Source organism: Populus alba, chromosome 11 (genome assembly GCF_005239225.2).
Source record: "Populus alba chromosome 11, ASM523922v2, whole genome shotgun sequence".
In the NCBI taxonomy this organism is placed as follows: Eukaryota; Viridiplantae; Streptophyta; class Magnoliopsida; order Malpighiales; family Salicaceae; genus Populus; species Populus alba.
This window is the reverse complement of record NC_133294.1, coordinates 20114511-20142050: the sequence shown is the minus strand read 5'-3', so window position 1 is coordinate 20142050 and position 27540 is coordinate 20114511. Positions and strand designations below refer to the sequence as shown.

The 27540-nt window shown below is 36.3% G+C and overlaps 4 protein-coding genes across 5 annotated transcripts; 2 read left to right on the top strand and 2 right to left on the bottom strand.

Annotated features, from left to right (window-relative positions):
* The first annotated feature begins 199 nt into the window (after positions 1 to 199).
* LOC118031564 (rho GTPase-activating protein REN1) lies at positions 200 to 12585 on the top strand. 2 transcript variants are annotated; one of them, XM_073412567.1, is made up of 23 exons: positions 200 to 639; positions 720 to 806; positions 969 to 1005; positions 1484 to 1560; positions 1733 to 1803; positions 1911 to 1989; positions 2541 to 2685; positions 3147 to 3266; positions 4236 to 4313; positions 4634 to 4689; positions 4794 to 4863; positions 5714 to 5798; positions 6070 to 6313; positions 6908 to 7108; positions 7414 to 7719; positions 7929 to 7978; positions 9307 to 9367; positions 9457 to 9540; positions 10308 to 10421; positions 10501 to 10670; positions 10949 to 11012; positions 11544 to 11651; positions 11898 to 12585. In XM_073412567.1, the coding sequence occupies exons 1-23, from the start codon at positions 607 to 609 to the stop codon at positions 12225 to 12227; spliced, it is 2670 nt and encodes an 889-aa protein (XP_073268668.1). In that variant the 5' UTR covers positions 200 to 606; the 3' UTR covers positions 12228 to 12585. The 2 variants fall into 2 exon arrangements, with proteins under 2 accessions (XP_073268668.1, XP_073268667.1); XM_073412566.1 differs by having other exon boundaries at positions 7408 to 7719.
* A 1277-nt stretch (positions 12586 to 13862) lies between these two features.
* LOC118031563 (mitochondrial uncoupling protein 5) lies at positions 13863 to 15185 on the bottom strand. Its single transcript, XM_035036017.2, has one exon. It carries the CDS (start codon positions 14987 to 14989, stop codon positions 14030 to 14032), a length of 960 nt encoding a protein of 319 aa, XP_034891908.1. The 5' UTR covers positions 14990 to 15185; the 3' UTR covers positions 13863 to 14029.
* Positions 15186 to 22996: 7811 nt separating this feature from the next.
* Positions 22997 to 24262, top strand: LOC118031490 (uncharacterized). Its single transcript, XM_035035922.1, has one exon. The coding sequence runs from the start codon at positions 22997 to 22999 to the stop codon at positions 24260 to 24262; it is 1266 nt and encodes a 421-aa protein (XP_034891813.1).
* A 299-nt stretch (positions 24263 to 24561) lies between these two features.
* On the bottom strand, positions 24562 to 26122 carry LOC118031562 (aspartyl protease AED3). Its single transcript, XM_035036016.2, has one exon. It carries the CDS (start codon positions 26052 to 26054, stop codon positions 24738 to 24740), a length of 1317 nt encoding a protein of 438 aa, XP_034891907.1. The 5' UTR covers positions 26055 to 26122; the 3' UTR covers positions 24562 to 24737.
* Between the last annotated feature and the right edge of the window lie 1418 nt (positions 26123 to 27540).

Sequence of the window (27540 nt, the reverse complement as noted above, 5' to 3'; positions counted from 1 at the left end):
ATTTTTTTACCCTAGTATTTTTTTTTACATCAAAAAAGAATTTGCCCGCCCAGCATTGAAGCACTGACAATAAATCTACTGTGTGTGGGTCTATATATATATATATATATATATATGTATGTATGTATGTATATCTCTCGTATTGGTATCCTTTCCGATTTTCCATAATAATATCCCTCCACCACGTCCCGATGAAAGAGAAAGAGGAAGAAGAATAGGGGTGACGTGTACAGGCGCAGCACATTAGGAGGGTGACTCCTGCTTGCTCTCTTTTGGACCTCCTCCTTTTTTGCTTGACCAGCGGGTTTCCGCTGGAATTTCATTTCTCTCCCCCCTCCCTAAACATTCCAGAAAAGTAAAAAAATAAATAAAAAATCGTGAGAAAGAGAGAGAAGAAAATAGAAGGAAAAAAAAAAACAAAAAAAGAAATCCCCTTCACCCACCCCACAGGAGGCAACAAAACAAAGGACAAGAAAAAACTAAAGTCTCCCTCCGTTCCCTTCTTCACGCTTCTCTCTCCCTCGCTCCTCATTGTCTTCCCGTCACCTTTTCAAACATCTAAACAAGGCACATTATGTTATTTTGTGATTCCTGGACGATCAAGTGATGACTAACAACAAAAACACGGAATCTTCCAAGGTTTATTTGCAAAATGATTTCTTACTCTTGTTTTCCTTTTCTTTTAATTCACAACGTGATTCATAATGACGTAAATGTAGGGATACGGCGGCCCCCCTCCTCCACCTCCACCTCCACCTCCAGCACCAGGACAACTTGAAAATATGCGTTTTCACGGTGGCAATGCGGTAATCCCCCCCCCTTTCCCACGCTTTTATTTTTCTCAAGACCAAGATCATAATTATTGCTGATCAGGTAGCTTATCTAGATGATATCGATTTTTAGTTTTGGCTTCATGGATCGGAGTCTGTTGCTTCTTTTGTTCTCAAGTATAATAATCTATGTTGCAGATTTTCAAGAGCGGGCCGCTTTTTATTTCATCCAAAGGTGTGTGTTATATTTTTGGTTTTACGAATTTTCTCACGCTTAATTACAAATAGCAAGATATGCATGGAACGGAGACAAAAAATGTTGTTGGCTTGTGTTCAATCGACTATAGTTTATGATGATATTCTTTTTTCTGATTTTAGTTTCATCCCAGTTGGAGCTGGCTTGTTTTTGGTTTTTATTTCGATTTTGTAGTTTTATCCTGCTATGCTATTGTACTATCATAGAAAGAGATAATACACAGAGAGAGAAGATGGGGGTGCGAGTTCTTTAATCTAAAGAGGCATTTCTTAACATACTTGATTAGACACTGCAGATATTATGTATACAGATAGTAACATTGTCACTTTTTTGAGGATCCAATCAAGAAAACCAAGCCTTTTCTTTTTGAGAACAACTGTACCGTGAGCATTTGAATGTGCATTTCTGAATATCTTTGTTCACTCCGGGGTTATATTTTTAACTCTGTGTTTTACAGGAATTGGATGGACATCCTGGAAGAAAAGGTGGTTTATTCTAACAAGAACATCACTGGTTTTCTTCAGAAGCAATCCGGTTAGTAGTTTGCATATGGTAGTTATTGCATCTTTTTAATTTGCCTTCTCATATGTTTTACTGGCAATGGTGGTATTCTCATAATTGTGGAAGTTTAGCCCCCACCCTTCCAGCATTGGTGCACTGTTTTCTTACCATGTAACCTTCACCCACTGCATTTTTATTTTATCAGAGTGCTATTCCTCAGAAGGGGAGTGAAGTGAACCTGACCCTCGGTGGTATTGACCTCAACAATTCAGGCAGGTTGGCTTGCATTTTCAAGTTAGACATTGTTAATCACGCACTCTTCTCATTGTTTTTCACAACTGGAAGTAGTTTGCTAACTTCGTGTTTCTTTTGGAACTTCACAGTGTGGTTGTCAAAGCAGATAAAAAGCTCTTGACTGTTCTCTTTCCTGATGGCCGTGATGGACGAGCATTCACTCTCAAGGTGATATATTTTTTGCTTCTTTGTGATCCCTTTTGACATTGCTTTAGATAGCATTTATGATATGTATTCACATATAATCTCCTGAGGCTGCAAAAGAGTTAAGCCTAAGGGTATTCACTTGGCTTGAGCTTGCTCCAGGTTGTAACTTGGCAAAGAACAAAGATCAAGCTTTCCAGCTTAGTTTGCATTTAATCATTCAGTTTTTTTCCACTATTTGATATGAGAACGCATCAAACTATTTCACCATACTTGATCTCAAGAACACAAGCAGTTCAATCAGTCATTTATGCAGGTCATAATTGTAACTTTATCAGATGACTCTAGCTGACAAGGTTGCAATTTTAATGCCTTTCATAAGCTCTATCCATCCCACTAGTTCTTTATCCTATGCATCCTTATTTTTCAACAATGGATTTAACCTACATAGCTATTCTCAACTTAGAAATCCTACGGGGTTCAGTGAGAATTGGGTGCGCATTTTTGTGCTTTGTTTCGGTCTCTTTTTGCAATCTTGATTACATTTTTGTGGTTGCTTTGTGTTGCTGCCACAGGCTGAAACATCTGAAGATTTATATGAATGGAAGACTGCTCTTGAGAATGCTCTGGCACAGTCACCAAGCACCTCTCTTGTGATGGGGCAAAATGGTATCTTCCAAGATAATCAGGCTGATGGAGCTGATGGTTCTTTGGAACAGTGTCAGTATTCATCCTTTCTGGTTGACATCAGTGTACTTTGTGCTTATGTGGTGTGGTTTTTGCATCTAAATTTTTGTATTGCACAGAAAACATAATCACTAGCCATTGCCTAGATGCATTTAGAAATTACAGTTTTCCTCAGCAACAGTATGATGGACCACTGAAGATTAGATGGAAAAGGGTTGATGATGATTTCATGGCCCCTAGTTTTCAACCCTTTTTTTTTTCTTATAAGAAGGAGAGGTACTGGCCTGCATGCCATTCTCTTTAGGTTTTTTGTTATTCCGTGACTTCTTGTTTGTTCTTATTTTCTTTTTTTGCATCATGATTTGTGATGACCAAAAATATGTGAGATTTATAATATTTGGGGCTGGACTTTTTTTTTTTTATGAAATTCTGAACTTAAAAACTTTGTTTTTATTTTTCAGATCTGTAAGATATTGACATTTTTTTTCCTGCAGTGAAGGATAAGCATCCTGTCAAATCTTTGGTCATTGGCAGACCGATTTTACTTGCTATAGAAGATGTTGATGGATCTCCATCTTTTCTGGAGAAGGCTTTAAGGTTTATAGAAGACCATGGTGGGTTCCTTTTCCATTATGTTTGTTATTGCCTTTCCTTGTCCACATCTCTGGATTACTTCCTTTTCCTATTTCATCAATGGATTCCTTTATCTCGTGGTTGAGAGTTGAGAGATAAAACTGGCAATACCTGGGACTGTATAGTTCCTGTTTTTTTCCTTCTCTGGTACACAAGGATATGATCGTTTATGTTATCAGTAGTGAATTAATTTGCATATGCATATGAATATGATCTAAAGATGTTTGTTTTATCAATAGTGAATTAACCATATGGATGTGATCTCAATGTGATATGGTACTATACCATGGTTCATAGTCTGCACCTTTTCCGTTGCAATTGTAAATAATGAGTCTGAATACCATCTTTACTTAATCCGATGCTTGCTTGTGGAGTGCTGTAATAGGGCTTTCAATAAGCTACGAGTACTATAATGAATGAGGGAAGTTCTGTGCTGTCTGGCTGGTTGAAACTTGCCCCTTTCAACTCTCATGCTCTGATTTTTGTTAGTGTCCTCTTATTAATAGTGTTTTCCCATCACATTTGATGGTGGTGGTACCAAATATGGAAAAAAATATTTAACCTGCTTTGTAAGTTGCAAGTACTTTTCTTCTGGGTTATCTGCTTTTAAACTGTCTCAAAAAATATTCATGAATTGTTAGTTGTGGAGTGAGGAGTGACTAAAGACTACTTTCTTCAAGTGTTACAGGCTATTATGACTTTGAAATGTTTTTTTACCTCAGACCAATAAAATATCCCCCCCCCTGTAACAAGGATCGATGCATTCATCCGTTTCACTTTTCATCTCGACCTGTTTACCTTCATGAATTTCACAAATAATTTTCTTCTTTATAGGAACTTTGTTAATCTTAACATTAGTTTTAGAGTTTGGAAGACTTCTTTCTTTATTGGTTACTTATGTAATGATATATTTTTGTTTTTCCTCCCTTGATTGACTGAATGATTAACAGGAATAAAGGTGGAAGGCATCTTGCGGCAAGCTGCAGATGTTGATGATGTTGAGCATCGAATAAAGGAATATGAGCAGGGTAAGTTTATTCTGATATTCTTTGTCCTCAGTAAACCTGTACTTTTTGTTTATTACTTTAAAATGCAGGTCCCATGGGTTGTGTCTTTTCTCATGTTTCACAATTTAGCTCAATCACACTTTAAAGCTCGGATATACATTTCATTGATTTAAGATTTAACAGTAGCTCACTAAAATTCAAATTATCGAGAAAATATAAGAATCAAAACCCTCTTTACTAATGAAATAGTATAGGCTAGGAAACCAGTTGCGTGGAAATTTCATGGAAATAATATGTTTTTATTTTTTTAGTTTCAAACTAATGCTTTTGGTGTGCCATAGGAACAACCGAGTTCTCTCCAAAGGAGGATGCACATGTCATTGCTGATTGTGTCAAGGTATTTCACTTTCCAGATGCAATATTAGTATTGATTCCTACAAATAACAAATTTTGCAAGCTGTCTTCATGTTTCTTTGTAAATATCATCTCCCAACATTACAGTATTTCCTCCGAGAGTTGCCATCATCTCCAGTCCCCACATCATGCTGCAATGCACTGCTTGAAGCATGGCGTAAGTCTGTTCCTGGAGTATGTATTTCATTATCTTCATCTATTCCTGTTCTGCCTTATGTGTTACTTACAATATTTATGCTGAAAACTTGTCAAGTGCATCGTGTATTTTTAAATGCCCAACCATTTTTTCATATAAAATTTATCAGTCACAATCTTTACACCCAGTGATACAGTTTGGTTCACAAAAATTGTTTCTTTCATTACCAAATTTAGAGAGTTTTGGAAGACTAAAAAGGTACCGTGACATTACTTGTTGGTTGAATTAAACAGAATACAGTACACGTGTAATGCATGTGCATATATATTCCAGCTGTGTTCTTTCTAGTTATCAGCGCTATCTTCTCTATGTACATATTTCAGGTATGCGCATTGCATGTGTTGATTATTTAGTGTCCTTTATGTTTACACTTTATTAATCTGGTCATGCTTTTCTCACGATTGGAATCCTTATGCTACCTCTGAAGGAGTTATATGCCTGGATGTTAAACATTGAGAATAATGGTGATTGGTTAGATGTAGTTTAAAATCTATTAGAAGCTTTATTTACTGCTTGTCATCAACCAACTGGTCTGCAGTAAGTTTTAGAAACAATTTTGTGGATTTATGGCTATGTTACTGACTTGGGTCAAAGATTAAGTCTCTTCCCAATCCCATGGTGTTTGTTGAGACATCCTGAGGATTTGTAGATATGTTGTGTCTGATGAAATTTGTAATTTTAGTGGGCATTATTCCGTGGAATTTTGCTCAACAATTTTCTTCTGTACCATAGTATTGAATTTTCAGTAGTCTCTGCTATTCAATTTATTAGTTATCTGATTTTCCATTATTGATGATTTTATAATGTTTAGGAACTGATCGTGGCAGTAGGGTAAATGCCATGCGGGTGGCAGTATGTGAAACGTTCCCAGAGCCAAACCGTCGATTATTGCAGAGGTAGATAAATTCTCTCATACTTTTGACATGTATGTTGGAATTTGACACTTCGGAAAAGAATTATTAGGATTCCAGGATGTAACAAAATATAAATGATATTTGTAGACTGAACTTCATTTTTTAGTCTTGTAGATTTGGAGCATCAAACTATCTCGTTTGTGTTTTCTTTACCCATTTTGTTTCTGGACTGAGGCCTATATGTTGCTCCTCCGCTCTGCATTTCTTGCATTGATTTTGAATCAGTTTGCTTCATTTTCTTTTTTATGTTCAGAATTCTTCTAATGATGCAAACTGTAGCTTCTCACAAAGCTGTAAACCGAATGAGCACTTCTGCTGTGGCTGCTTGTATGGCACCCTTACTTCTTCGTCCTCTTCTAGCCGGTGACTGTGAAATTGAATCCAATTTTAATGTGGGGGGCGATGGTTCCATTCAGCTTCTGAAAGCAGCAGCTGCAGCTAATCATGCACAAGCCATTGTTATAACATTATTGGAAGAGTATGAAAAAATATTCAGTGTAAGCTGCATGTCTATGTTGTTGTTTTAACTTGAGTATGACATTGCTTCATGTATTACTTAGAAAGTTTTTCTTCCTAATCAGGTGTAAATTGGTTCTGACTAACTAAATATTAACTAGGTTTGAAACACTTTCTGTTTACTTTGGAGCCTAAAATGAATATGAAGTGAACACCTATCATTTGATGGATAACAAAAGTTAAGCTCAACAGTTTTTCCTTTTACCAGTGTTTTAAATTAGAAGAGTTTTTTCTTCCTAATCAGGTGTAGACTGGTTCTGACCTAAATATTAACTAGGTTTGAAACACTCTGTTTACTTTGGAGCCTAAAATGAACGTGAAGTGAACAGCTATCATTTGATGGATAACAAAAGTTAAGCTCAACAGTATTTTCATTTACTATTAATATTCCATAAGGCATAAAGGCCACTATTAATATTAACAAATGATAGGTCATAGAGGCTGTTGTTAAACGTTATTTGATGGTTCTGTACATTTGAAGTTGAATGTCTTGGCCATTCTTTCCCCATGCTGTATTTTTTACTTCATTTGCTGCTAGTTTTTATTTTATGCTTGAATTTGCTTTGCGTCTGCAGGAAGGTTCCATGTCCCCAGGACTGTACTCTGATTCAGATGAATGTGGAAGCGAGGATGAGGAGGTAACTGATGATGATGAGTCTTATGTAGATGCAACGGAAGAATCTGATGTATATACAGATGATGATCATGACAATGCATCAAGTGGAACCTGCACTCAGAGCGGTGACTCTTGCGAAGATGATCCGTCTGACCATGAGGTGCATCCATTGGACTTTCTGACCTGTTTTTTTATACTAATTGATGATCTTGTTCAAACCTAGCAATCACCAAACCTTATGCAAGACTATGGATATAAACCTCCTGCATTGCAACTCTGGGCATCTTTTGAATGCTCTTAATGCATATTTGCTGCATCAAATCCTTATAATTTGAATATCTTGTTGTATTGTCATCTATGACTCCAACTCATTATTGACTTAGTTTCCTTTTGTATTGTTTTTGGTTTGTGAATTGAAATTTAAGAACAAGAACTATTCTTATTCTGTGCGCATTAAAGATGCAGGGCAGTGATGATCCTAGTTCTGGTTTCAAGTACCCTGAAGCTGAGGTAGACAATGATTTGAAAGTTGAACAAAAGTTGTCATCACATCCAGTTCAAGCTTCATTGCCTGATACTCCAGATCAAAGCAACAACAGTTTGGCAATGCTGCCAGATAAGTCAGATGACCTGTCTGTAGATGTTTCTACTGAAACAAGTTTGGAGAATAAGATTGCTGATTATAATGCATCCCCAAATGCTAAAAAACCTACCACTACATCAAATGGACTTGTGCGCGGCAAGCGTCCAACTGTTTGGGGACGTACTGCTGTGAGTGCATGTTATCTAGATTTATGTTTTGGCTTGCCATTTCCTTCAGTCATGCTCCCCAACATTTAATGTTTTGTGGCTAGATGATTTCTCTTGCAAAAGGGCATTTGACTTTCCACCGTGAATTGTTGTCTCATCACAAAGAATGCTTTTTTGCGCAGTATAAGCATTTCTAATCAAATTCTTTTTTCCTTTTGACATGAATTCAGGCAAAGAAGAACCTTTCTATGGAATCCATTGATTACCCTATTGAGGACGAGTAAGTTTACATTTCCTCTAAATGGATCATGCTTCTGCTTTCACAAGCATTTTTCTCATGTACTTTTGGTAGCCTTCATGCATCTCACTCTACTCAAACGTGTGGTCAGCATCCTTAGCACTACCACTGCAGTTGGACATTTTTTCCATTTGTTCTACTCTTTGTAGAAGGGATGAATGTGGAATGTGTTAGACACAACTTTTTGTTAGATTAGATGATTTAGTACGGGCTAGATGCCCATGTATGTGGGTGTGTTTTAAATCCATGGTAGAAAAATATCCATCACGAGCAAGGCTTTCCACAGCCAGCTGTCGCTCTCTGCAAGTCTGAGCTAAAAGAGTACAGTTACCATTGTATCTCAACTGGATCAAAAATATATCACCAAATTCTGAGGAAATAATTCTAATTAATGTAAAGTTCAGTTCTAGAAAAATATCTCTTATAAAAGTAAGGCTTTTTATAGCCAGTGGCCCCTTTGATATATCTGAACAAAATCAGAAAGTTAGCTGGATCAAATTGATGATGTCAACGAATTATGAGGAACTAACCTCTAATTGATATACTGGCTTACTATTCATCTGTGTTAGTAATTAGGAGAACTTTGGATTTGAAGTAGAAGTTCCATCTAGCACTAGAAAAACTGAATCCCAGTTTATTACCCTCATTCATCTCGAAGATTGATTAGAGTTCGGAATTCTTAGTGTTAGTGGCCTCGTCACCATCTGGTGAGGATTTTGTCTATTCTGTTCAATCAGTTCTCATGCTGACTCTAATTTTGGTATATGGTGAAGATTTGAATGCCCTGCTATGATACTCTCTAGCTTAAATGCAGCTCTTCCTTCTCTTTTTTCTGTACTTAAATGGTAAAAGATATTATAGCACAAATATTTTTTAAATAAATACACACAAGAAACAATGGTGAAACAGTTGTATCTAATCAGAACCTGTGCCATTGTTCTTAGTTGTGTGATTGTAAAAATAATCCATGTGGTACAGTGCCGCCTTACTTTTATTCTTTGAATTTTTTCTTTAGCCAGTTCAACTAGGTAATGCTTGGCAAAAGTGCACTTTTATGCATTGACAATATTAAGGCACGTCACATCTTTGTAATGTCTAGCTCCCATGATTTTTATTATGGCTGTAATAAAGCACCATTAATAGAACAATTCATGCATCTTATTTAAATTAAATGATACTGAAACTTTCATAATATGGCATGTTATGTTACATTTTGCTTTTGGAAGTGACATAAAATCTTAGTTTTAGTTTCATGGACTGTTCTTTCTTATCTTCAGCCATGCTGATCATCTGACTTTTTGACTGTTTAGTGTTGAAATCCAGAAGCTGGAGGCAACTAAAATTGAGATGCAAAATATAATTTCTGAAGAGGTAGGGACTTAAATAATGCCTCTTGATGTCAGTATATGGAGATTTCTTTCTTTTTTCACTTTAATAATCTGCTGTATTTTCCTTCATAGGTCAAAGGTAATGCCATTTTGCAAGCCAACTTGGAAAAACAAACGAAGGCGTTTCACGAGTATCGTCTAGCTCTCCAGCAAGATGTATGTTCTATGGAGAAAATTTATTATCCTTTCTATTGTTATTTTGATTCTTCCCTTTTCCTCTGTTCCTCCCCTTTCAAGATGATTCTGTTGGGGGGGGGGGTTACTCAAGTCCTTTTCAAGATGGTTTTAGCATATGAAGGCATTAGGAAGTTTTGCAGGAGGAAGCTGTTTCTGAAACCTTTTCATTGGTGATATCAAGATCGCCATAAAATGATCGGTGTTGCATGGTTTTTATTTTTTTTCTATTACAACATTGTGATATGGACCATGCCCATGCCTTTTCTTTAATGTTGCAAAAGGTTATAGCTCGGAGAAACTCTCTGAACCCCCAGGAAAGAACCTCCAGGAAACTTCGTTCACGTTTCACCATGGACGTGAATTCAGAGTCTTTATACTCTAGAAAATAAATGTAAGATCCTTTTAGACCACAAGATGATCCGGAAATTGAAGCTGCTGCTTTGACTGTTCTATTATGTCTCTATTTTTTAAGAACCATGCAGCATACCACGAACGGTAATGACACAAATGGGTCACTAACAGACAGGAGGAGTAAAAAGTCATAAAGTTGCGGTTAATTACAACTATGACTTCGTGTCTGTTCATGATACATTCATGCCATAATTTTTGTCACCTATTTCTTTATTCATTTTTCAGTGCATGTAGATTACAATTCATAGCTGTTTCTGACTCAGTAAACTACAAATACTAGATTGATTGAAAGATTTCTGGGGTTCTTGAACTGAGGACTTTCATTGTATTTACAGGTAGCAAGACTACAGGAACAGCTGCAAAAGGAGAGAGAGAAGAGAAAATTTCTGGAAGCAGGACTTAACACTTCCAAGGGACCCTTGCAAGTTCCAGTCACAATTGATGAGAAAGTCGGCTCACCTCTTCTGTAACTAGTATAATTGGTCTTGGTTGTTGCATTGAATTCTTAACTTTATTATCGTGCTACAGATGAAGGCAGAGCTTGAGGAAATAACTCAAGCAGAGGCAGATGTTGCCAATTTGAAGCAGAAGGTTGATGATCTACACGCGCAGCTTAATCAACAGTGTGATGAACGCTCTGGTTCTATGCATGGTTTGGGCAATCAGCCTATGAATGCTTCATTACATAAGGCGAAAGGGTAATTTTTTTTCCATGCCTCAGATAAGTATTTAGACATTTTAGCCGCCAACATTTGTATGCAAAGCCTCATTGGTGCTTCAAATTGATAGATGAAGTATAGAAGAAGCCATCATTTAAAAGAAAAGCCTTTTCCATTTCCTCTTTTTTTAAAATTTTTTTTGAAGAGGACTGGCCAGACAGCAAATGATTTGTGCATGTGATAAAAAGAAACTAAAGAAAGGCATGCTTGTACGCGGGTGTGGGTGTGGTGCTGTTGTTAATATTGCCTTCTTGCAGGAATGGTGAGGAGAAGGATGCTGAAGCTATTGCTTCTTCACAATTTGGACGTTCTGCAAGCAAGGTATGCACTTGCAGCAGATGGCTAGACCTATCTTATGAGCTTCACTTTGGCCCGTTAAATCTTTCCATCCCAGCCCCTTGAATTTCAATAAAATTTTGCTTGCCTGAACATCTCTTATACTTCTTTCTTTCTAGTCTCATGTATAAATGTAGAGGTCAATTTGTCTCTCCAAGCTAGGAATAGATAGACAAATTATAAAATTACCGAGTTTACCTTCAAAGCTGCTAGGAACCGATAAGTGCCATTACATTAATGCCTCTCTTTTTTTCCGAGTTTGCCTCTGTTTCTTGGCTTAATTTTCTGAAACTATAATGGCAAATTTCTTCAGCTGTTAGAGAATCCTGATTAAAGTTATGCATGGCTGCCGAAACCTTTTTTTTTTTAAGATTGGGATGAGATTTAATAGATTGTGAGAAAATCTATAGTGGGAGCTTCTCAGGATGCCTAATCAACATGTTGACCTTCAGCTCTTCTAATTTATTCTCTTCGATAACATGGATTAAGTCAACTATGGATGGTTCCTTATGGCAGGATACGTGTATGGATGGAGCTGAAACCCAGCAGCTGGATTCAAAACATTGTGGCAAGTCCAGACCCATTTCTTCAACCAATTCCAAGAGGTCCGGTGCAAGGAGTGAGGTAGGCCGTTAAGCTTTCTAATTGTGCATGGGTACTCCCCGTCAATGGCATCTTCTCCAAATCAAATTATTGTCTGTGTTGGGTCTGGGTCGGATGGGTAAATATGCCTAGGAAGTAAAAACATTCTTTGATATCTGTGGGAACACATGAAAGTAATTGCTTATTTCAAGTCCTAAAGCATTTTATTTCATAAAAGTAAACAGTATCAGATATATTCATGCCACTTGCCACAACTGTGCCCAATAGGGAGTGAATTCCACCGCTTCTGCATTGACAAGGTTGACAACCCGGCTCAACTTTCTGAAGGAGCGGCGTAGCCAGATTGCGAATGAACTCCAGAATATGGACAAGGGCCGAGGTTCAGAAATATATTCGGTTCAAAATCTAGAAAAAGGTAAAGGATTGGAATGTCTGGGAGAAGAAGAGGGGAAACCACTTCAGAATTCTGAAAAATCCACAACATCAGATTGTCAATCACTACAGGACCTGGATGGTGGACAATATTCGGAAGATCAGCATCTGCGAAGTTTGGAAAGAGGAAAATCTGATGGCCATGTATCCTATAATGCAGGCTGAGGTAAACCTCTGGTGGCCCCAAGGATTAATTCGAGATGATACATGGACAATAATTTTGTGTCGAGGGGACATAGCTTATGTCCTCAGCAATTTGTCTGAGACAGGTATTAGTGACGAGTAATTAGAGAATCTTACGGGATGACAGAGCTGCAAGGTTTATATATGCCCTTATCGAGACGCTCAAAGTTCTGACTTCGCCATAAGTCCATGATGTATACATATAATAACAATCTCCTTCATGTAAGAACTGTCTGTAATTTAGTTATTGAGTTTTGCTGGTTCAGAGATGATTCAGTAGGGGCAGTTTGGTGTTTTTATAAATTTTGAAAAAAAAAAAAGTTTAAAATTAATTTTTTTATATATGTTTTGATATTATACCGGTAGTTGACAGTCTTAATCGTTGTATTGTCAAATGTAATTTTTTATATGGTTGGAATCGCTAGGCCTTTTGCTGTTGACCTGGGAAAGCCAAAATATGTTTCTTTGATTTTACAGCTCTAATGGAAGAGTCAAATAAATCCTACATATTTATTAAAAGGGATAAAATATTAAAATATATTATTTGAATATTATTTCTTTAATTGATTAAACTTTTCTCAATCTTTAAAAAAAAAAGTTAAAAATATTAATATTAAATATATTAAAATATAAATTGGTTGTTTAAAATGATTTTTTTTATTGGAGTGTATATTAAAAAAATCATATTTATACTATTTAAAAAGTTATATCAACTATTTGGCTCTTCAAGGTTGTGATGTTTTTTTAAAATATATTTTTTAAAAAATATATATATTAAAATAATTTTTTTTATTTTTTATATCAACATATTAAAATTATAATATAAGTAATAAAAAAATATTAATTTAAAATTTTATTAAGCAAAAAAAAAACTTCATTTTGTAAAGCTTCTACAAGCAGAAGCAAAATAGCTGTGTTAAACATCTTGGAAGTAGCTTTTGCCATAGAAGATGGTCTGAAACGTGGATGCTAATTTTTGTAAATAGAGTATAATTGTAAGAAACTGATGAGACACTACCATCTCGTGAAATAGGGAAGAACATAATCAAACCCCATAAACTGGAAATTTCTTGCAACTTCAAAATTCCATGAGGCACAGTACAAAGGAACAAGTCATATCCAGAAAATGGGGCGACCTTCCTGCAAAGACAACTTGAGTTTTGACAGCTAAAGGTGGGTGATACTCATTAAAATAAACAACACGCCACGTTCTGCGGTGATGGTTAAACGATTTGTCTGAAAGTCCGCGTGATCTATAGGTTCCACGTGTTCACCACAAATCCCACTAACAAATAACAATAGGCACAAATGACGACAACCACTTTTTATTGGCAAAGAGGCGACTGAAGCATTTTAAAGGCAAATCCCTCTGAAGATCTCTCAGACCGACGTCAGATAGTTTTTGGTATTTCCGGTTCAATGTTCAAAGAAAGACGACAGCACAGCTCAAGCAAATCCTTAACCAAAGTCAATAACATCAAAAATCCTAAATTAGCTTTTCATAGCCGCGTTAATTTTGTCTCTGAACAAGAATTAATTTGCTTCCCAATTTGAATAATTCAACAAATAATTCGGAAAGATATCCCATCATTAAACTTTTCAACGAGCGTCAAATCATACTAGAAATCATGAAAAACATTTTTCCATAAACTCCTCAGATCAATAAAGATTAACGGTACATTAATTTTTTTTAATTATTATCAACTTAATAGCAATAATACTAATAATTATACCAATAGCCCAAACTTGGTATCTTCTTCGTCGTCGTCATCGTCATCAACTAACTAGAATTCTTTGAGCAACTTTCTAACCTGCTCAAGAGTCACAAACAAAACCACAGTAAAAGGACCCTGCCTTGAAATTGTAGGTATAAAGCCCTTATAAAGGGACATAACCCCTTCAGCTTTCACGGTCTTCATTGCGCAATCAATAGCTCCTTTGTAAGGCGCAGCTTGCCCTGGCTCCACTTTCATATTCATTACCCTGGTCTTAATCACATCCACCGGATTCGATGCCACCGCCGCCACAAAACCGGCCGCAAAACTCGCCGTCACATGAGTTCCCAACCCATCCCCCATCACTCCATTCCCCAAGATCATTTCCTTTATCTGATCATACGATGCCAATTGCGATGCTGTGACGATCATCGCGCGGTTCACCGTAAGAGATGACCCGCGCCACAGGCTAGTAACACCTTCCTGCTTCGACATTCTCGTGATGGCGTCAATCACGCTTTTATAGTTCCGCCTTTGGGACACGGGTAAGCGTCCGTCAGCTTGCATTCTAACCATTGCCACGTCAGCTGGATTGCCGACAGCCGCTCCGATCCCTCCGGCGATCAAACCAGCGGTTATTTTGCTCAACAACGGCATGTTTCCTGTCTCCGGATTGGTCCATTTCTGCTTCAAAACATCGTAGAGTCCCATACGGGTTGTGGAGTAGAGAGTCTGGCGGAGGACGGTAGCGGAGACGCCGGAGTAGAGAGCGGCGACGCCTTCTGACTGGATGATGCGGACGCCGACAGAAATTGGCCCCACACGCGTTGGTGGGGGAGGGACATGGATGGAATTATGAGGGATCGCGGCGGAGTTAACGGCATAGGCAGGGCGGAGATTGTGAGCCTGTGGGTTGGGTAAGTTTTCGCCTTGGAGCTGCATACGGACCTTGATTAGATCCATAGGGTGAGTGGAGCACCCAGCAACAATCGATGCAATACCTCCTTCAACAAAACCCTTCACGCCCATTATATGATTGATTATTTTGATAGGTTTAAAGGTTTTCCCGTTACCAGTTGGGTTTCAGGTTGCTGGAGATGTGGAAATGGGAATGGAGGCTAAAAGCAAAAGAAGAAGAATGGGGCACGTTTCGTCTTTGAGACATATGCTAGATAAAAATAGGGCAAACAAAATAGGAAAGAAAAAAAAAAAGGATGGCTTTAAGGGGAGCAGAGTAAAGGAGTATTTATAGGGTGGTGTAGGAGGAGAGAATAGGAAAGTTGTAAAGAAATTCGATGCTTTGGCCTTGGAATGGTGCGTGTGGAAAGTGGGAACTATAAGAATAGAATACGCGGTTTGGTGGGGCTGGAAAGTTTAATTTTAATTGTTTTTTATTCAATAACAAAACATTAATTTTTATTTTTTTAACCACAAGAGGGGGAGGCGGAACTGAGCTCAGCTTCACTGCCCGGGCCTGACTTTTCATTCTTTAAAAAAAAACAATTATTGGCATTTGACTGATATTTTCCTTTTCATCCTACCTTCTAGAGTTCATATTTCTTTATTCGTTTCTTTACTTTTTTAATGTTATTTATGGCATTTACACCATAAGAACGGTTTATAGTTTTTTCAAGAAGAATCTTGGATGTTTGGTGATGATAATTTATTTTTTTATTTTTTTATTTTGAAATATATTAAAAATATATTTTATTTTTAAAAAATATTTTTACATAAACAAATTAAAAAAACAAAAATATAAAAAAATTAATTTTAAATACAAAATAAATATTTAAAAGACTTAGATTTAAAACGCAACCACTGTCCTTTACAGCAAAAACCTAGAAAAGGATTCATGATTGGGCCTATACAGCCCATTACCACTTGCTAAATTCAGCTATGAATTACACTGGCAGCGATCAATGTGGTATCGGTGACATTTTGTCTTTCTTCTTTTTACCATGAGATGGCAAAGGTATTATGGATGGAAAATATTGTTTTTCATTATTTTGACAGATTAATAATAATATTGACTGTCATAAAATGTTGATGGCGACGAGGAGGTGATAAATAGGTGGTGCCAGCGGTGAAAGCAGCGGCGGACTAATGATGCAGTGGAGAAGATACGTACAAAATGAGTCTTTGAACACGCAACGAGTAGAAACCCTTTCTAAGGTTTGGATTCGAGATATTTTGATGAAAATCTCCGGTGTTAACCGTTGGATTGTACTTGCTTAGAAATATGGTAATGATTTGATTATTTTTTAAGTAGTTTTTATTTAAAATTTTATTAAAATAATATTTTTTATTTTAAAAAATTTATTTTTTGATACTAACATATTAAAATAATTTAAAATCTTTTTAAAAAACTAATTTTATCAAAACCCCGTTTAAAATGTAATACCAATCAGTGGCGTAATGAATGGTATTTTTCAAGGTGGTCAGGGTTAATAAACCACCATTGAGCCCTTTAAAAACCCCGATAATGACACATGTCGAAATCATATGAGCTTTTTCTTAATGGACCCCATTAAAACTGTTCTAATTATTTTTTTTAAGTGGATGGCAAAGATTATTTTTTTAATACATGTATTTTGTTAATATGTTGTTTTATATGAATATCGTGTGGACAATAGAGATATTATGCTGAGCTCAGCACTCTGTGACGTGATCGAGTTTCAATAGAAAAATTTTCCAAGTTATTATCTTTAGAGTTTGCTAACTTTTTTTTATGCTGCATATAACATCTAATTGAAAGAAAGACACATAGACAATTATTTAACCCGTCATAAACTTGATTCAAATTTGTAATTGGAGACAGAATTGTCTGGTGGATCCGATAGGAATTAAATGCACAGGATCTCAAATATTATATCCGATAACTTGTGGATGACACGAGGTGTTTCAATTACTGTATACTCACAATTGGTTCCAAACACTTAAACTCCAAAGTTCAAGGCGATTCTAGACCAACGAATTCAAGCTCAGATGACCCATCTTATTGTCGATACTGAATGACTCGGTGTTGAGATGACCAGATTTCATTGATTGGTGATGGAAATGAAATGTAATAGCCCGATCAAACATATCGTATATTGTTTGTTTTGAGCTTTACTGCCCTCGCGATTTTTTTTTTGGTAACGTGGTCCCACTCCCGAGTTTGACGCCTCAAAATACGTACAACATGTTAGCAACCAGTACTACTGATAAGGCCAACCACCAAACCCTTACTTGCCGATATGAGATTATTACATGAAATCACAGATAAGTGGTACGTATGCTTTTTCTTATTAGCCCCACTATCGTGACAAAGACTTACTTTTTCCTTCTCCTCCTCCAACCCCTGTATTTCAGATTAATTGTAGTTGAACTTATAAATTTTTAAAATTACAATAAACATTTGATTTTAATTTAATTTAATTATTCTCTATTTATATTTAATAGATTTTTTAAAATACATGTTTTTAAAGATATTACTGATGGATTAAGTCCCCATGTATTTTAGAGAATTAAAAAAAATATATTATAAATATTATTATACCACTACTTAATTACCAATAATTTTATTTCATCGATGATATTAAAAAGCACTCATTGTTGGCATTGTTACCTATAATATTTTTTGTCGGTAATATGTGAAGGTCATTGATAAAAAATGCTAAAATATTAAAATGAATAATTTTTTTTTGTTTGATATCCTTTCTCCATTCCTAAATCTACCAATAAGTTTATTACCAAAAAAACTTACCGACGTTACATGAATCATCATAAATTATGGTAATGAATCCCGTGCAAGAGAACAATGAAATTCTTTTTTTTTTTTTTTTGGTAACCCGGGGTGTCCGGGCCAGCTTACGCGCACCACGACTATTCCCCGGGCCCACTGAACATCCTGCAAGCTCAGTAAGCAGGTAAGGCACCGCGGGAGTGACAGGCTGGTACTCTTGAGGATCGAACCCAGAACCTTCGCAAAAACAAGCTTTGCTGTTGAGCAATGGGCTAGACCCTCAAGGGTGAACAATGAAATTCTTGTCCCGCCACACAACAGAGCATCTTCCATGGAAACTTCATACTGACATGACGGGTCCAGAGTCGTTGAATTCGCTGATACGTCACATGGATGGTGGATGGATGTCCTCCTACATACACAGGGGATCCAATGAATTCTAATACACGGGAGAAAATTTTCCAATCTTCTGCGTACGTGCCAAAGCTTTAGTGGCAGACACAGCTTTATGATTAACTTGTTTCTGGTGCACATGAATTTAAATGTCTGTGGAGCATCTAACACAACTGCATGACGTTGTTTTTATATTTTAAAAATATTTTTTAGAAAATATTTTTTCTATTGCAAATCATTATTTTTATATTTTCTATTTAAAATAAAGTTTTTTTAAAAATAAAAAAAATATTATTTAATAATTTTTAAATAAAAAATAATTTTAAAAATAATCATCACAACAATATCATACATACTCAAACATGCTTAAATCACCCTACCCGATGGACAAGGAATCACATCATTATCCTATGAACCAAAAGAATTGGAGACAAGTGATAATGGACGCCAACTCAGGTGTAACGTGCATTGCATTGTTAATTTAGATAATGCTCTCTTTTTTTCATCATCAAATATATATATTATTTGATGCTTGTCATTTTAGCATTTTATATTTTAATAACAGGCCTTATTTTTTTCATGTTCTAGTCCCTAAATATTAAAAAAAAGAGTTATCATAAAATATTAAAGAGAAAAAAAGTGTTTGAATGGTCGCATTCCAAGCACAAGAAAAAGCCAATATTAAAGTTAACATGTTTCTTTTTTTATGAGCTGGGTTCAATAAATGATTGTTTTCTCTCTCTCTTGTTTATCGAGGTATCCTCTAACCCCTTCCTGGCCATGGAAATTAAATATTATTTTTATTTATTAAAATTTGAATTGATACTATCTCTTTTATTTTTAAAATTATTTACTTTAATCTTTCTTTAAATAACATTTAATCTTTTTAATTTCACGACACTTTAAAGAAATTATTTTCAATTTGTCTTTAATCTTGTTTGTGTTGTATTTTATGAAAATAAGTTGTATTTTCATGATACATTTACAAGAATAAAGGTTGTTCTTTCCTAGAAACCAGATTTAAACTCTAAAGTGAAAAAAAAAAACATATAAAAAAACCTAAGTAAAAAAATATTTACATATAGATCTATTTTCTTTACTTTTACTAGGAAGATCAACTTCATGTTTTAATATTTAAGAATTAATAAATATTTTTTTTAGTTTATATTATTTTAATTTACTTTATCAATCATAAACACAATCTTTTTTTTTTAATTAAAAAGTCTTAGGATACTTGGAAGCATATTAACAAAATCAGTCCCCAAGAGATGTAGCGTGATGGTAAAGGGTTTGAGATCTACACAGCAGGTTTTGAGTTCAAGTCAGGGCGTGCACTTCTTGTAAGAGCTTGGGACAGCCGGGGTTTTACTTACTTATCTGGACCTACAAAGTGCGCTTTTCAGAGGGTGAGGTTTCCTCGAATCAAAAAAAAAAAAAAAGTATTAACAAAATCAATATTGTTTTATCTTAAAAAATAATTTAAAATTTTATTCAGGGTCACAGCACTAGTTGAATTAAAATAAAGATTTAAAAACACGTCATCGGTTTCTCAACTTGTATAAGTATCCTTTTACTCGGTCAGCGGATTCGAAGCTTTATAGACGGGGAGATAATTAGCAGGGGAGGTCGGAACTGTTGCGACCCGGGGGTTGCGGTTTCGGAAATTCTGGACCTGTAATCTTGGAGAAGCAGATAATTGAGGGAATTGCCATTTGTACGAGAAGCAGTCTAGTTTCACCGAAAGAGAAAGAGAGGGAGCGAGAGAGAGAGAGAGAAGGGGTTGAGGTTGACCGAAAGAAAAGAAATGGTTGACTGACTCTTTCGCCGGGTAAATAAAAGTTGCGCTTGACCAGGAGGACTTGAGAAAGAGTTTGAAAAGTCAAAACAATTTATTTATATATTTATTGTCGAAACCAAATTCAAAGAATTAAAATTCAACACCACCCTGACGGCCTGACCCAATGGTTAATTTCAGATTTATTGCTGAAAATGAGGACCGAAATTTCTCGTTTTGTTAAAAGCTACGAGGATCGTTTTCGGCTGGCCCATTTTTTACTTGCACGAAACATGGGTTGGCTGGTAAACTCACGTTCGGGGGACCCATGACCTGAACACTTACAGGGTCCAACCCACTATTAATTCATCCGGGGTCCGAAAATGTAGTGCGAATTCGTTTATATTTCGGCTTGTCTAGAGGCTGCTGTTCTTTGCGGTCACGTGTTGTATTTTTTAAAAATATTTTTTATTTTAAAATATTTTTATTTTTTATTTTCTAAAATCAGCAAGCAAAAAAAATCCAAACTAAAAAAAAATATTTTAAAAAACAACCGTTACTGTAATATTTAAAAACTATCTTCGCCGTTTATGGCAACCAGAGGACGGAAAATTATTATATCAATTAGACTTACGTGGAGCTGGGAACAAAGTCACTCTCTGCTGCTGCGACGTTAACATTGTTATTGATGGATGATTTTTGTTTTGAATCAACAATTATTTATTATTCTCGAAAGTATACCTTTTGCATTGACTTAATAGATTTTTTTTTTTTTAATAAAAGTTGATTCAAGAAAGTATCTCCTTAAGCAGCAATTAAAACGTTAAGTTAATATTAATTGATGATTGACTTAATAGAATGTGTTCTATTAAGTCAATCATCAATTAATATATATATATATATATATATATATATATATATATATATATATATATATTTTTTTCCTTGGAATCGTGAGATATTTGATGCATGACTACAAATGACCTTTAGGATCACGAGAACACAACCCTTGGGAGTGATCAAGGATCGCTGGCCTACCTGGGGTCTAACATGATATTGAAAAGAACGTCTCTTCTATAATTATCGAATGTTTTTCACGTTAACCATGCCAAGCAGCAGCAAGCTCTAATATTATTGTTTTTTAAAATATTTTTTATTTAAAAATATATTAAAATAATATTTTTTAAAATATATTAAACTAATTTTAAAATAAAAATATTAATTTAAAATAAAAAACAAAAAAATTAATTTTTTTAAAAAATATTTTTATAACACAAAAATAAATAGAACATAAGAGTCGATATGTGTGTGCGGTAAATGTGTATGCAGAGTATGGTAACTAATTAACAACTGGCGCCCTACTGTGAGTAACTTAGTTCTTCTTAAATATTATTAAACCTGGCTACATCTGGCGGGCGCGCTCCTGCGAAGAACTATTCAAAAATATTATTAAAGCTGGTTACTTTGGCAAGTTAATATAGTGACGTGCAATCCAGCCTGAATTTAGTTTTAAAAATCAGGAGTGAATGTTAATTTGATGTTTATTATATATCTAATTAAAAACTAATTTGATTTTTTTAAAAAAGAATTCAACAATATCATTAACTTAATGTTTTTATAAAAAAAAAACATGAAAATAAATATATTTTAAATTGACTTATATCAAATTAGGTTAATTTTTTCAACTCGTGATGTAGATTAAAAGATAATAAAAATAGATATTCATATAAAAAACAATGAATAAAACTATGAAGAAGAATATATATATATATATATATTTATCAAAATTATCTTTTTTGATCAATGTATTTTTTTTTATTCATGTATTTTTCTTACAAAAAAAAAATTTATTAGTAGTATTGTTCATTGAATAAAAAACAACAATAATCAAATAAAAAGATTTTAAAAAAACTATAATGATTTGAGCTAAATAAGGAAAAAGCTTATATTTATAATAAAAAAAAAGCCTAATTTTCTTATTCATATATATTTTTTGTATTCATGAAAACATGTTTTTTTTCTTTTTTTTCATAAGAAGCATTGTTTTTAAAGCAAAAACTTATCGTTAAAACAGATATCAATTCAAAAATCGAAGGGTAAAATTTAAAAATTCTGTTATCCCGCTTCATATCTATAAAAAACTATGGATGTGTATGTATATATCGTGACTCAATTATTACTAAAGACATGGTCATTGAATCAAATTGTTAAATAACTAGCAGCTTGAAATGCACACGTGTTGTGATCAGAGTTCTTAAACAGACGTTGATGAGAGATTGGTCACCTCCAACTTGAATTCAATGACAAAAACGATCTTCTAGACTTCCAGCCATGCAACCAGAGCTCCATCGTATAAAATTATAGTAAAAAAAAAAAAAGAAAAAAAAAAGGAAGAACAGGGAGTGGTTACACAAGTTAATCCAACGTTGACAGCCGAAGCTCACAGCGCTTCCAAAGGAGATCAAAAGGAAATTATAGCAACAGAAACAAACTAAGACAGCAGCAATGGCTAAACTCATTTCTCGTGACACCAACCATTTTTACCATTACAACGTTGTTGGCATACCCCTTTTCACACGCCTATTGTTTTCTTCCTTATATTCTCTTCTCTCTCCATTCACAAATCCCGAGCACTCCAACTCTAAGAATTCCCTGTAGGAGAAAACAAAAAGAAAAAAAAAAAAAAGAAACTGTCTCCGTCCCTCCATTAAACTCTTGATCGATGGTTAAGGGTGTTTGCAGATAATGTGTCGCTGATGTGTTAACACGAGAAGGTTAATCAGTGGCAGAAGGAATAAATCATCGATCTGAAAATGAAAAATTAAGAAATGGAGGTGCAGCGGTTAAGGCAGTTGATGTTACTCTGGTCTAGAATACAAAGCACCCGTGTGGCCCTCGTGGGTGGGAATCACACCGCCGCCAGGTTTTGTACTCGCTAAGTTCTTGTCTTGCTGCTCTCCCTCCCGTTATTTACCTTAGAGATTTAATTGATTAGACATCTTGCTTTAAGGTGATTTAGATTTCTTCCTTCCTGCATTGTAGCTTGATTTTCTCGTAGAAACCTTTCACGTTCAATATTTAGCAAACTTCATCAGCCTTTTTTTTTTTTGAAATATTGTTTCTGCCATAATCAATTTTTGCAATTATGGCAATTCAATTTATACAACGATTTCAATCCAAAAACCTCAAGAAACACAGGCAGTTACCCTTGCATACCAAAAGCATTGATTTTTATGGCGACAAATACGTGATCATCAAGCTCCCTCACATGAGGGTCTTGAGGCTTCTCGCACAATCTTTGCTTTTGGCGTTGATCTTCGCCACATTCCCCTTGTTGAGAACAGTACTTTCCGATGCTTCTATATCCCCTGGGTCACCTATTCTTGAGCCTGAATCTGATCCCGATTTATTCGATGCTAAGGTATTGCCTTTACTTATCCATGATTTAGCAAACGAGGGGCTACTTAAAACGGGGGACAATGCAGTTTTTGTTAGCAGTGGCAATGGCAATGGCATTGGTAATGCCATTCACATCTCTGAGATCCTCAATGTCAATGATACAAAAATCGTCTCTGCTGCTAATTTGGATCGACAACGCTCAATTCCTGGTGAAGCACTCGACTTTGCCTTCACCTATGATGACTTCCAGACGACCTCAGAATTCATTGACCGGACTCTCAAAGTTGGTGGCATTTCGGTTGTTCAACTAAGCAATGATCCTTCCTCTGCATTCGACAAGCCTTTCAATTACAAAATAGTTTATCTCAGGAGATTTCAGGCCGCAAATATTTTGGCCATGAGGAAAACAGGATATGGGGATGCTAATTTGATCACTCAAAGGCGGCTTCTAGGATATCATGCCAACGAGGCAAAGAAAGCAGCACTAGAGAACCTGGAAGATGTTCTCCTGGAACCTCCGCGTGCAGCATCGGGTAAATCGAGCAGATACCTGAAAAAGACAAGATATCTGCCAGACTTAATGGGTGATTCACTTGAAAGTTATCCTCGTCGTGTGTTCATTGATGTTGGGTTGCCAGAGAAAGAAGGTGGAAGTGGTAATGGATGGTTCGCTAAGAATTATCCTACAAGAAATCTTGATTTCGAAATGTACAAGATTGAGACAGTGACTGAGCAATCGTCAGGGAAGGAGGTGCCTCAGGTAGAAGAAGTTGGGATGTCAGATTGGTTGAAACATAACGTGAAGGGGGGGGAGTATGTAGTGATGAAGGCAGAGGCGGAAGTGGTGGAGGAGATGGTGAAGAGCAAGGCAATAAGGTTAGTGGATGAGCTTTTCTTGGAGTGCAAGCCACGAAGGAATGGGAATGGCAGCAAAAAGACCTACTGGGAATGCTTAGCATTGTATGGAAAGCTAAGGGATGAGGGTGTTGCAGTGCACCAGTGGTGGGGTTGATCGACGAACAAGATCGAAAAAAGAAAAGGGAGACCAATTTAAATTAACATGTTGCCATTTGTCTACTATTGTTTTTGTTTTTTTTTATTTCATGTCGTTTGTACGTTTGATATTAAATATTTTTAACTCGCGGGGGTGTTACGAGCTTATTGTAAATTATTTGAAGATTCGAGATCAACAATGAGATTGAGATGGGGTGTTCCAAAACAGTTTGAAGGGCTTTTCCATTTTCATTTGAAAGCAGAGTTCTCCAACCCCCCCCCCCCACACACACACACATGTAAAAGGATAAATCCTAATTCATATCAATACAATTACCACTCTCATTTTGTTTTCGTAATTAAACAAAACCTTAATCTATGATACAACACAGGTTCTATGACAACAGGACGTGTCCTGTTTAATTATTCAGCACGCCCTATTTTGCAAAGAAACATAACTCAGCAAACGCTAATTAGGAAAAAGGAACAGAACTCTAGTTACATAGCTCACGGGCAATTCCCAAACGAGAATTGATCGTGTCAAACATGATCCTAAGGTTCTGCTGCTGCAAATTGGCTATAACATTCAACACTGAATTCACATTGTTTGGTGCTGCAGCCATAGACAAGCATGCTAGTGAGCCAGAACTGCTATGGATCAAGCTGTTCTCCATGGGCAAGACCAAGTTCAAGCCCTCAAAGTGTAGTGTTATTGCAGGTGCTTCTGCTTCATTTGTTGCAGCAAAGCATGTGTCGAAGGCACCTAAACTTGAGATTGGGCCATTCACTTGCTTTCTAAACTCATCGCGGATGGCAAAGTAAACGGGCTGGACAAATCGGGTTATGACTGTACCGGAGTCGATTATGGTCCCTGCTCCGGTATTGGGGTCAAAAACAAGTTGTTCAGAGGGAATTGGTACTTTGATCCGGCCCACGCTAACTCCGGTTAGGTTAACGTAGTATAGGGATGGGCGGTGAGGGTTTCGTAGAAGTGGGGTGGTCCTAATGGACTTGGGTTGACCAACAGGGCCGAACTTGAGAGAACCTGAGAAGTAGTAGCTCTTGAAACTGGGTAGACAATAAGAGAAGACACCCGAGTACATTGCCCCTGCTTGAGAAATTAACGAGATGGGTCCACGGCCCAGACCCAATAACCCCTGGGGTGGTATTGACCCACCGGAGACTGCGTTAATGCATCCAAAAGTAAAACCTGGAATTACATCGTTGGCTAATGTTATTGCATCATGCACAAGAGTAGCTGCTAAGGAGGAGTCTCCACCGTAAGATTGGTTAAAAAGGCAAGCAGAGGACCCGGTAGCTGGGCAGGAAAATCCACGGACTTGGGAGCATTGGGCTTCAGAACAGTCTAGTGACCCAAGAGTTGTAGAGGCATTGGGTAAGAATGTGGTGCTCGAGCACCCGGTGCACCCTGAGCATGGTACCCATGCAGCATCGTTGCTGGTGTCAAGGACCATGAACATTTGTTGACCCGGGGTGCCCAACTTGACCCGCACCACATAGTTAGCAATCTTTAGGACCTGCTGACCCGGGGCAATTGGGACTGCTGTGGTCTTTTGGTCTGCTAACGTTGATAAATACTTGAGCCTTTCTGGGTCTTTTGAGGCCATGGTGATGACCGTGTTGACCCACGAATCTTGCTTGGGCGAAACAAAAGGTGAGCACTTGCTATAGATGGGAATGACAGAGAGATCAGAGTTGTCTGACTGAGTAGCACAAGGATCTACAGCTTTAGTAGTCGAGAATAGAAGGGCAAACAAAAAGAACGTAGCAGCACAGTGAGGGAAGTCCATGACTATGGACCCTGAGAGAACAGAGGACAGGGTAAGATTGTTGTTGTGTGTGCATGGGTGGAAGTGATATACATGTACATATATATATGCAGTGAGGCTCTGGGAGGGTTTAAATTACTGAAACACCCTCTTAATTATTGCAATGTGATATCAGGTTAGTCCAGGTAGGACAGATCTTTGGCTCATATATATCATCAAGCAGCATGATCTGGGTCCAGATGGGGCATCCGAACGTGTTAATTATAGCTCACAAAATAATCACAATGAGTCAAGATGTAGATAATTAAGAACTCCAACTTGGAGGCAAACTACAAAGCTAGCCTTCTTATAGATAAAATTTAAGAGTTGTATTCTTTTTTTTTTATCTTTTTTTTCTATTTGGTCACTCTGGGGCTCTTTTAGAAGGCTACAAATAAACTAACGGGTCTTGAGCACTGGTGGACAGCTAAGCTTTAATGCTCCGGTGAATTAATCTTGGGTAAGAGGAGGTTTTTTTTTTTTTTTTTTAATATTAGTGTCTCAACCAGTTTACACATAACTCATTTGACTAATCCCTTAAGATCTTGAAATTAATAATTATATAAATTTTTAATAATTCCTAAGATTTATAACACTCAAATTAATAATTTTTAAAAAATAAATTCAATACTGTGAAAGGTACACTATACCCCCATTAAAGGAGATCCTTCTTAATTGCATATCAATTAGTGTAATTATTAGTCGAGTGCTCAAGTGAAAATTAAGGCAGGAAGCCTGGTAATGCAAGGTGGCTCTAAGAGCATCTCGTGAATCGACCTCTTTTGGGAGGGTCAGGATCAATCCGATGATGACAAAGATTCTTGTCCGCAATGGGCCATTTGCACGGGACGCTGTCGGTCACGGGCTTGCAAAGACTTTCCCGTAAAAACTGGTCCCCCAAACTATAAAGCAATTCCCCATCGGCACCTTAAAAGTTATATGCCTAATATCTAACCTATCTCTCCTCCCCAGCGACCTTGATTTATGGATGATGGGACTAATAAAACAATATCTCCATATTAACCTCGTATTCTCACGCGTCTTCGAACTAACCTTATATTTTATTTTTAGGACTGATCACATATTTCTCTAAACTTACTTTATATTTTCTCGGCAAACTGATCACACATCTCTCTCAGTAGATTGATAACGTATCCCTAAAACTTGTATTGCATGTGTTCATGAAAACCATGCCCATCGGTCTCAATTTCCCCTAGGTCTTAAAAAGACTTTCGTTGTGGGGTTTTATGGGGACCTGCCAATATATTTATTTAAAAGTTAAACAGAGTAAAATGCATGATTTATGAGAGATTCCTGTTCATGACAGTGTGACAGAGCCCTGCATGTTAGTTATGTACACTGATCTCAGGAAGTCTAACCAGTAGAATAGTGTATTAAGATTTATTAACACGGTCTTTTGCCTCTTATTTGGTATTTTTGTGTCAAAACTCGTTTTATATTTCCAGAA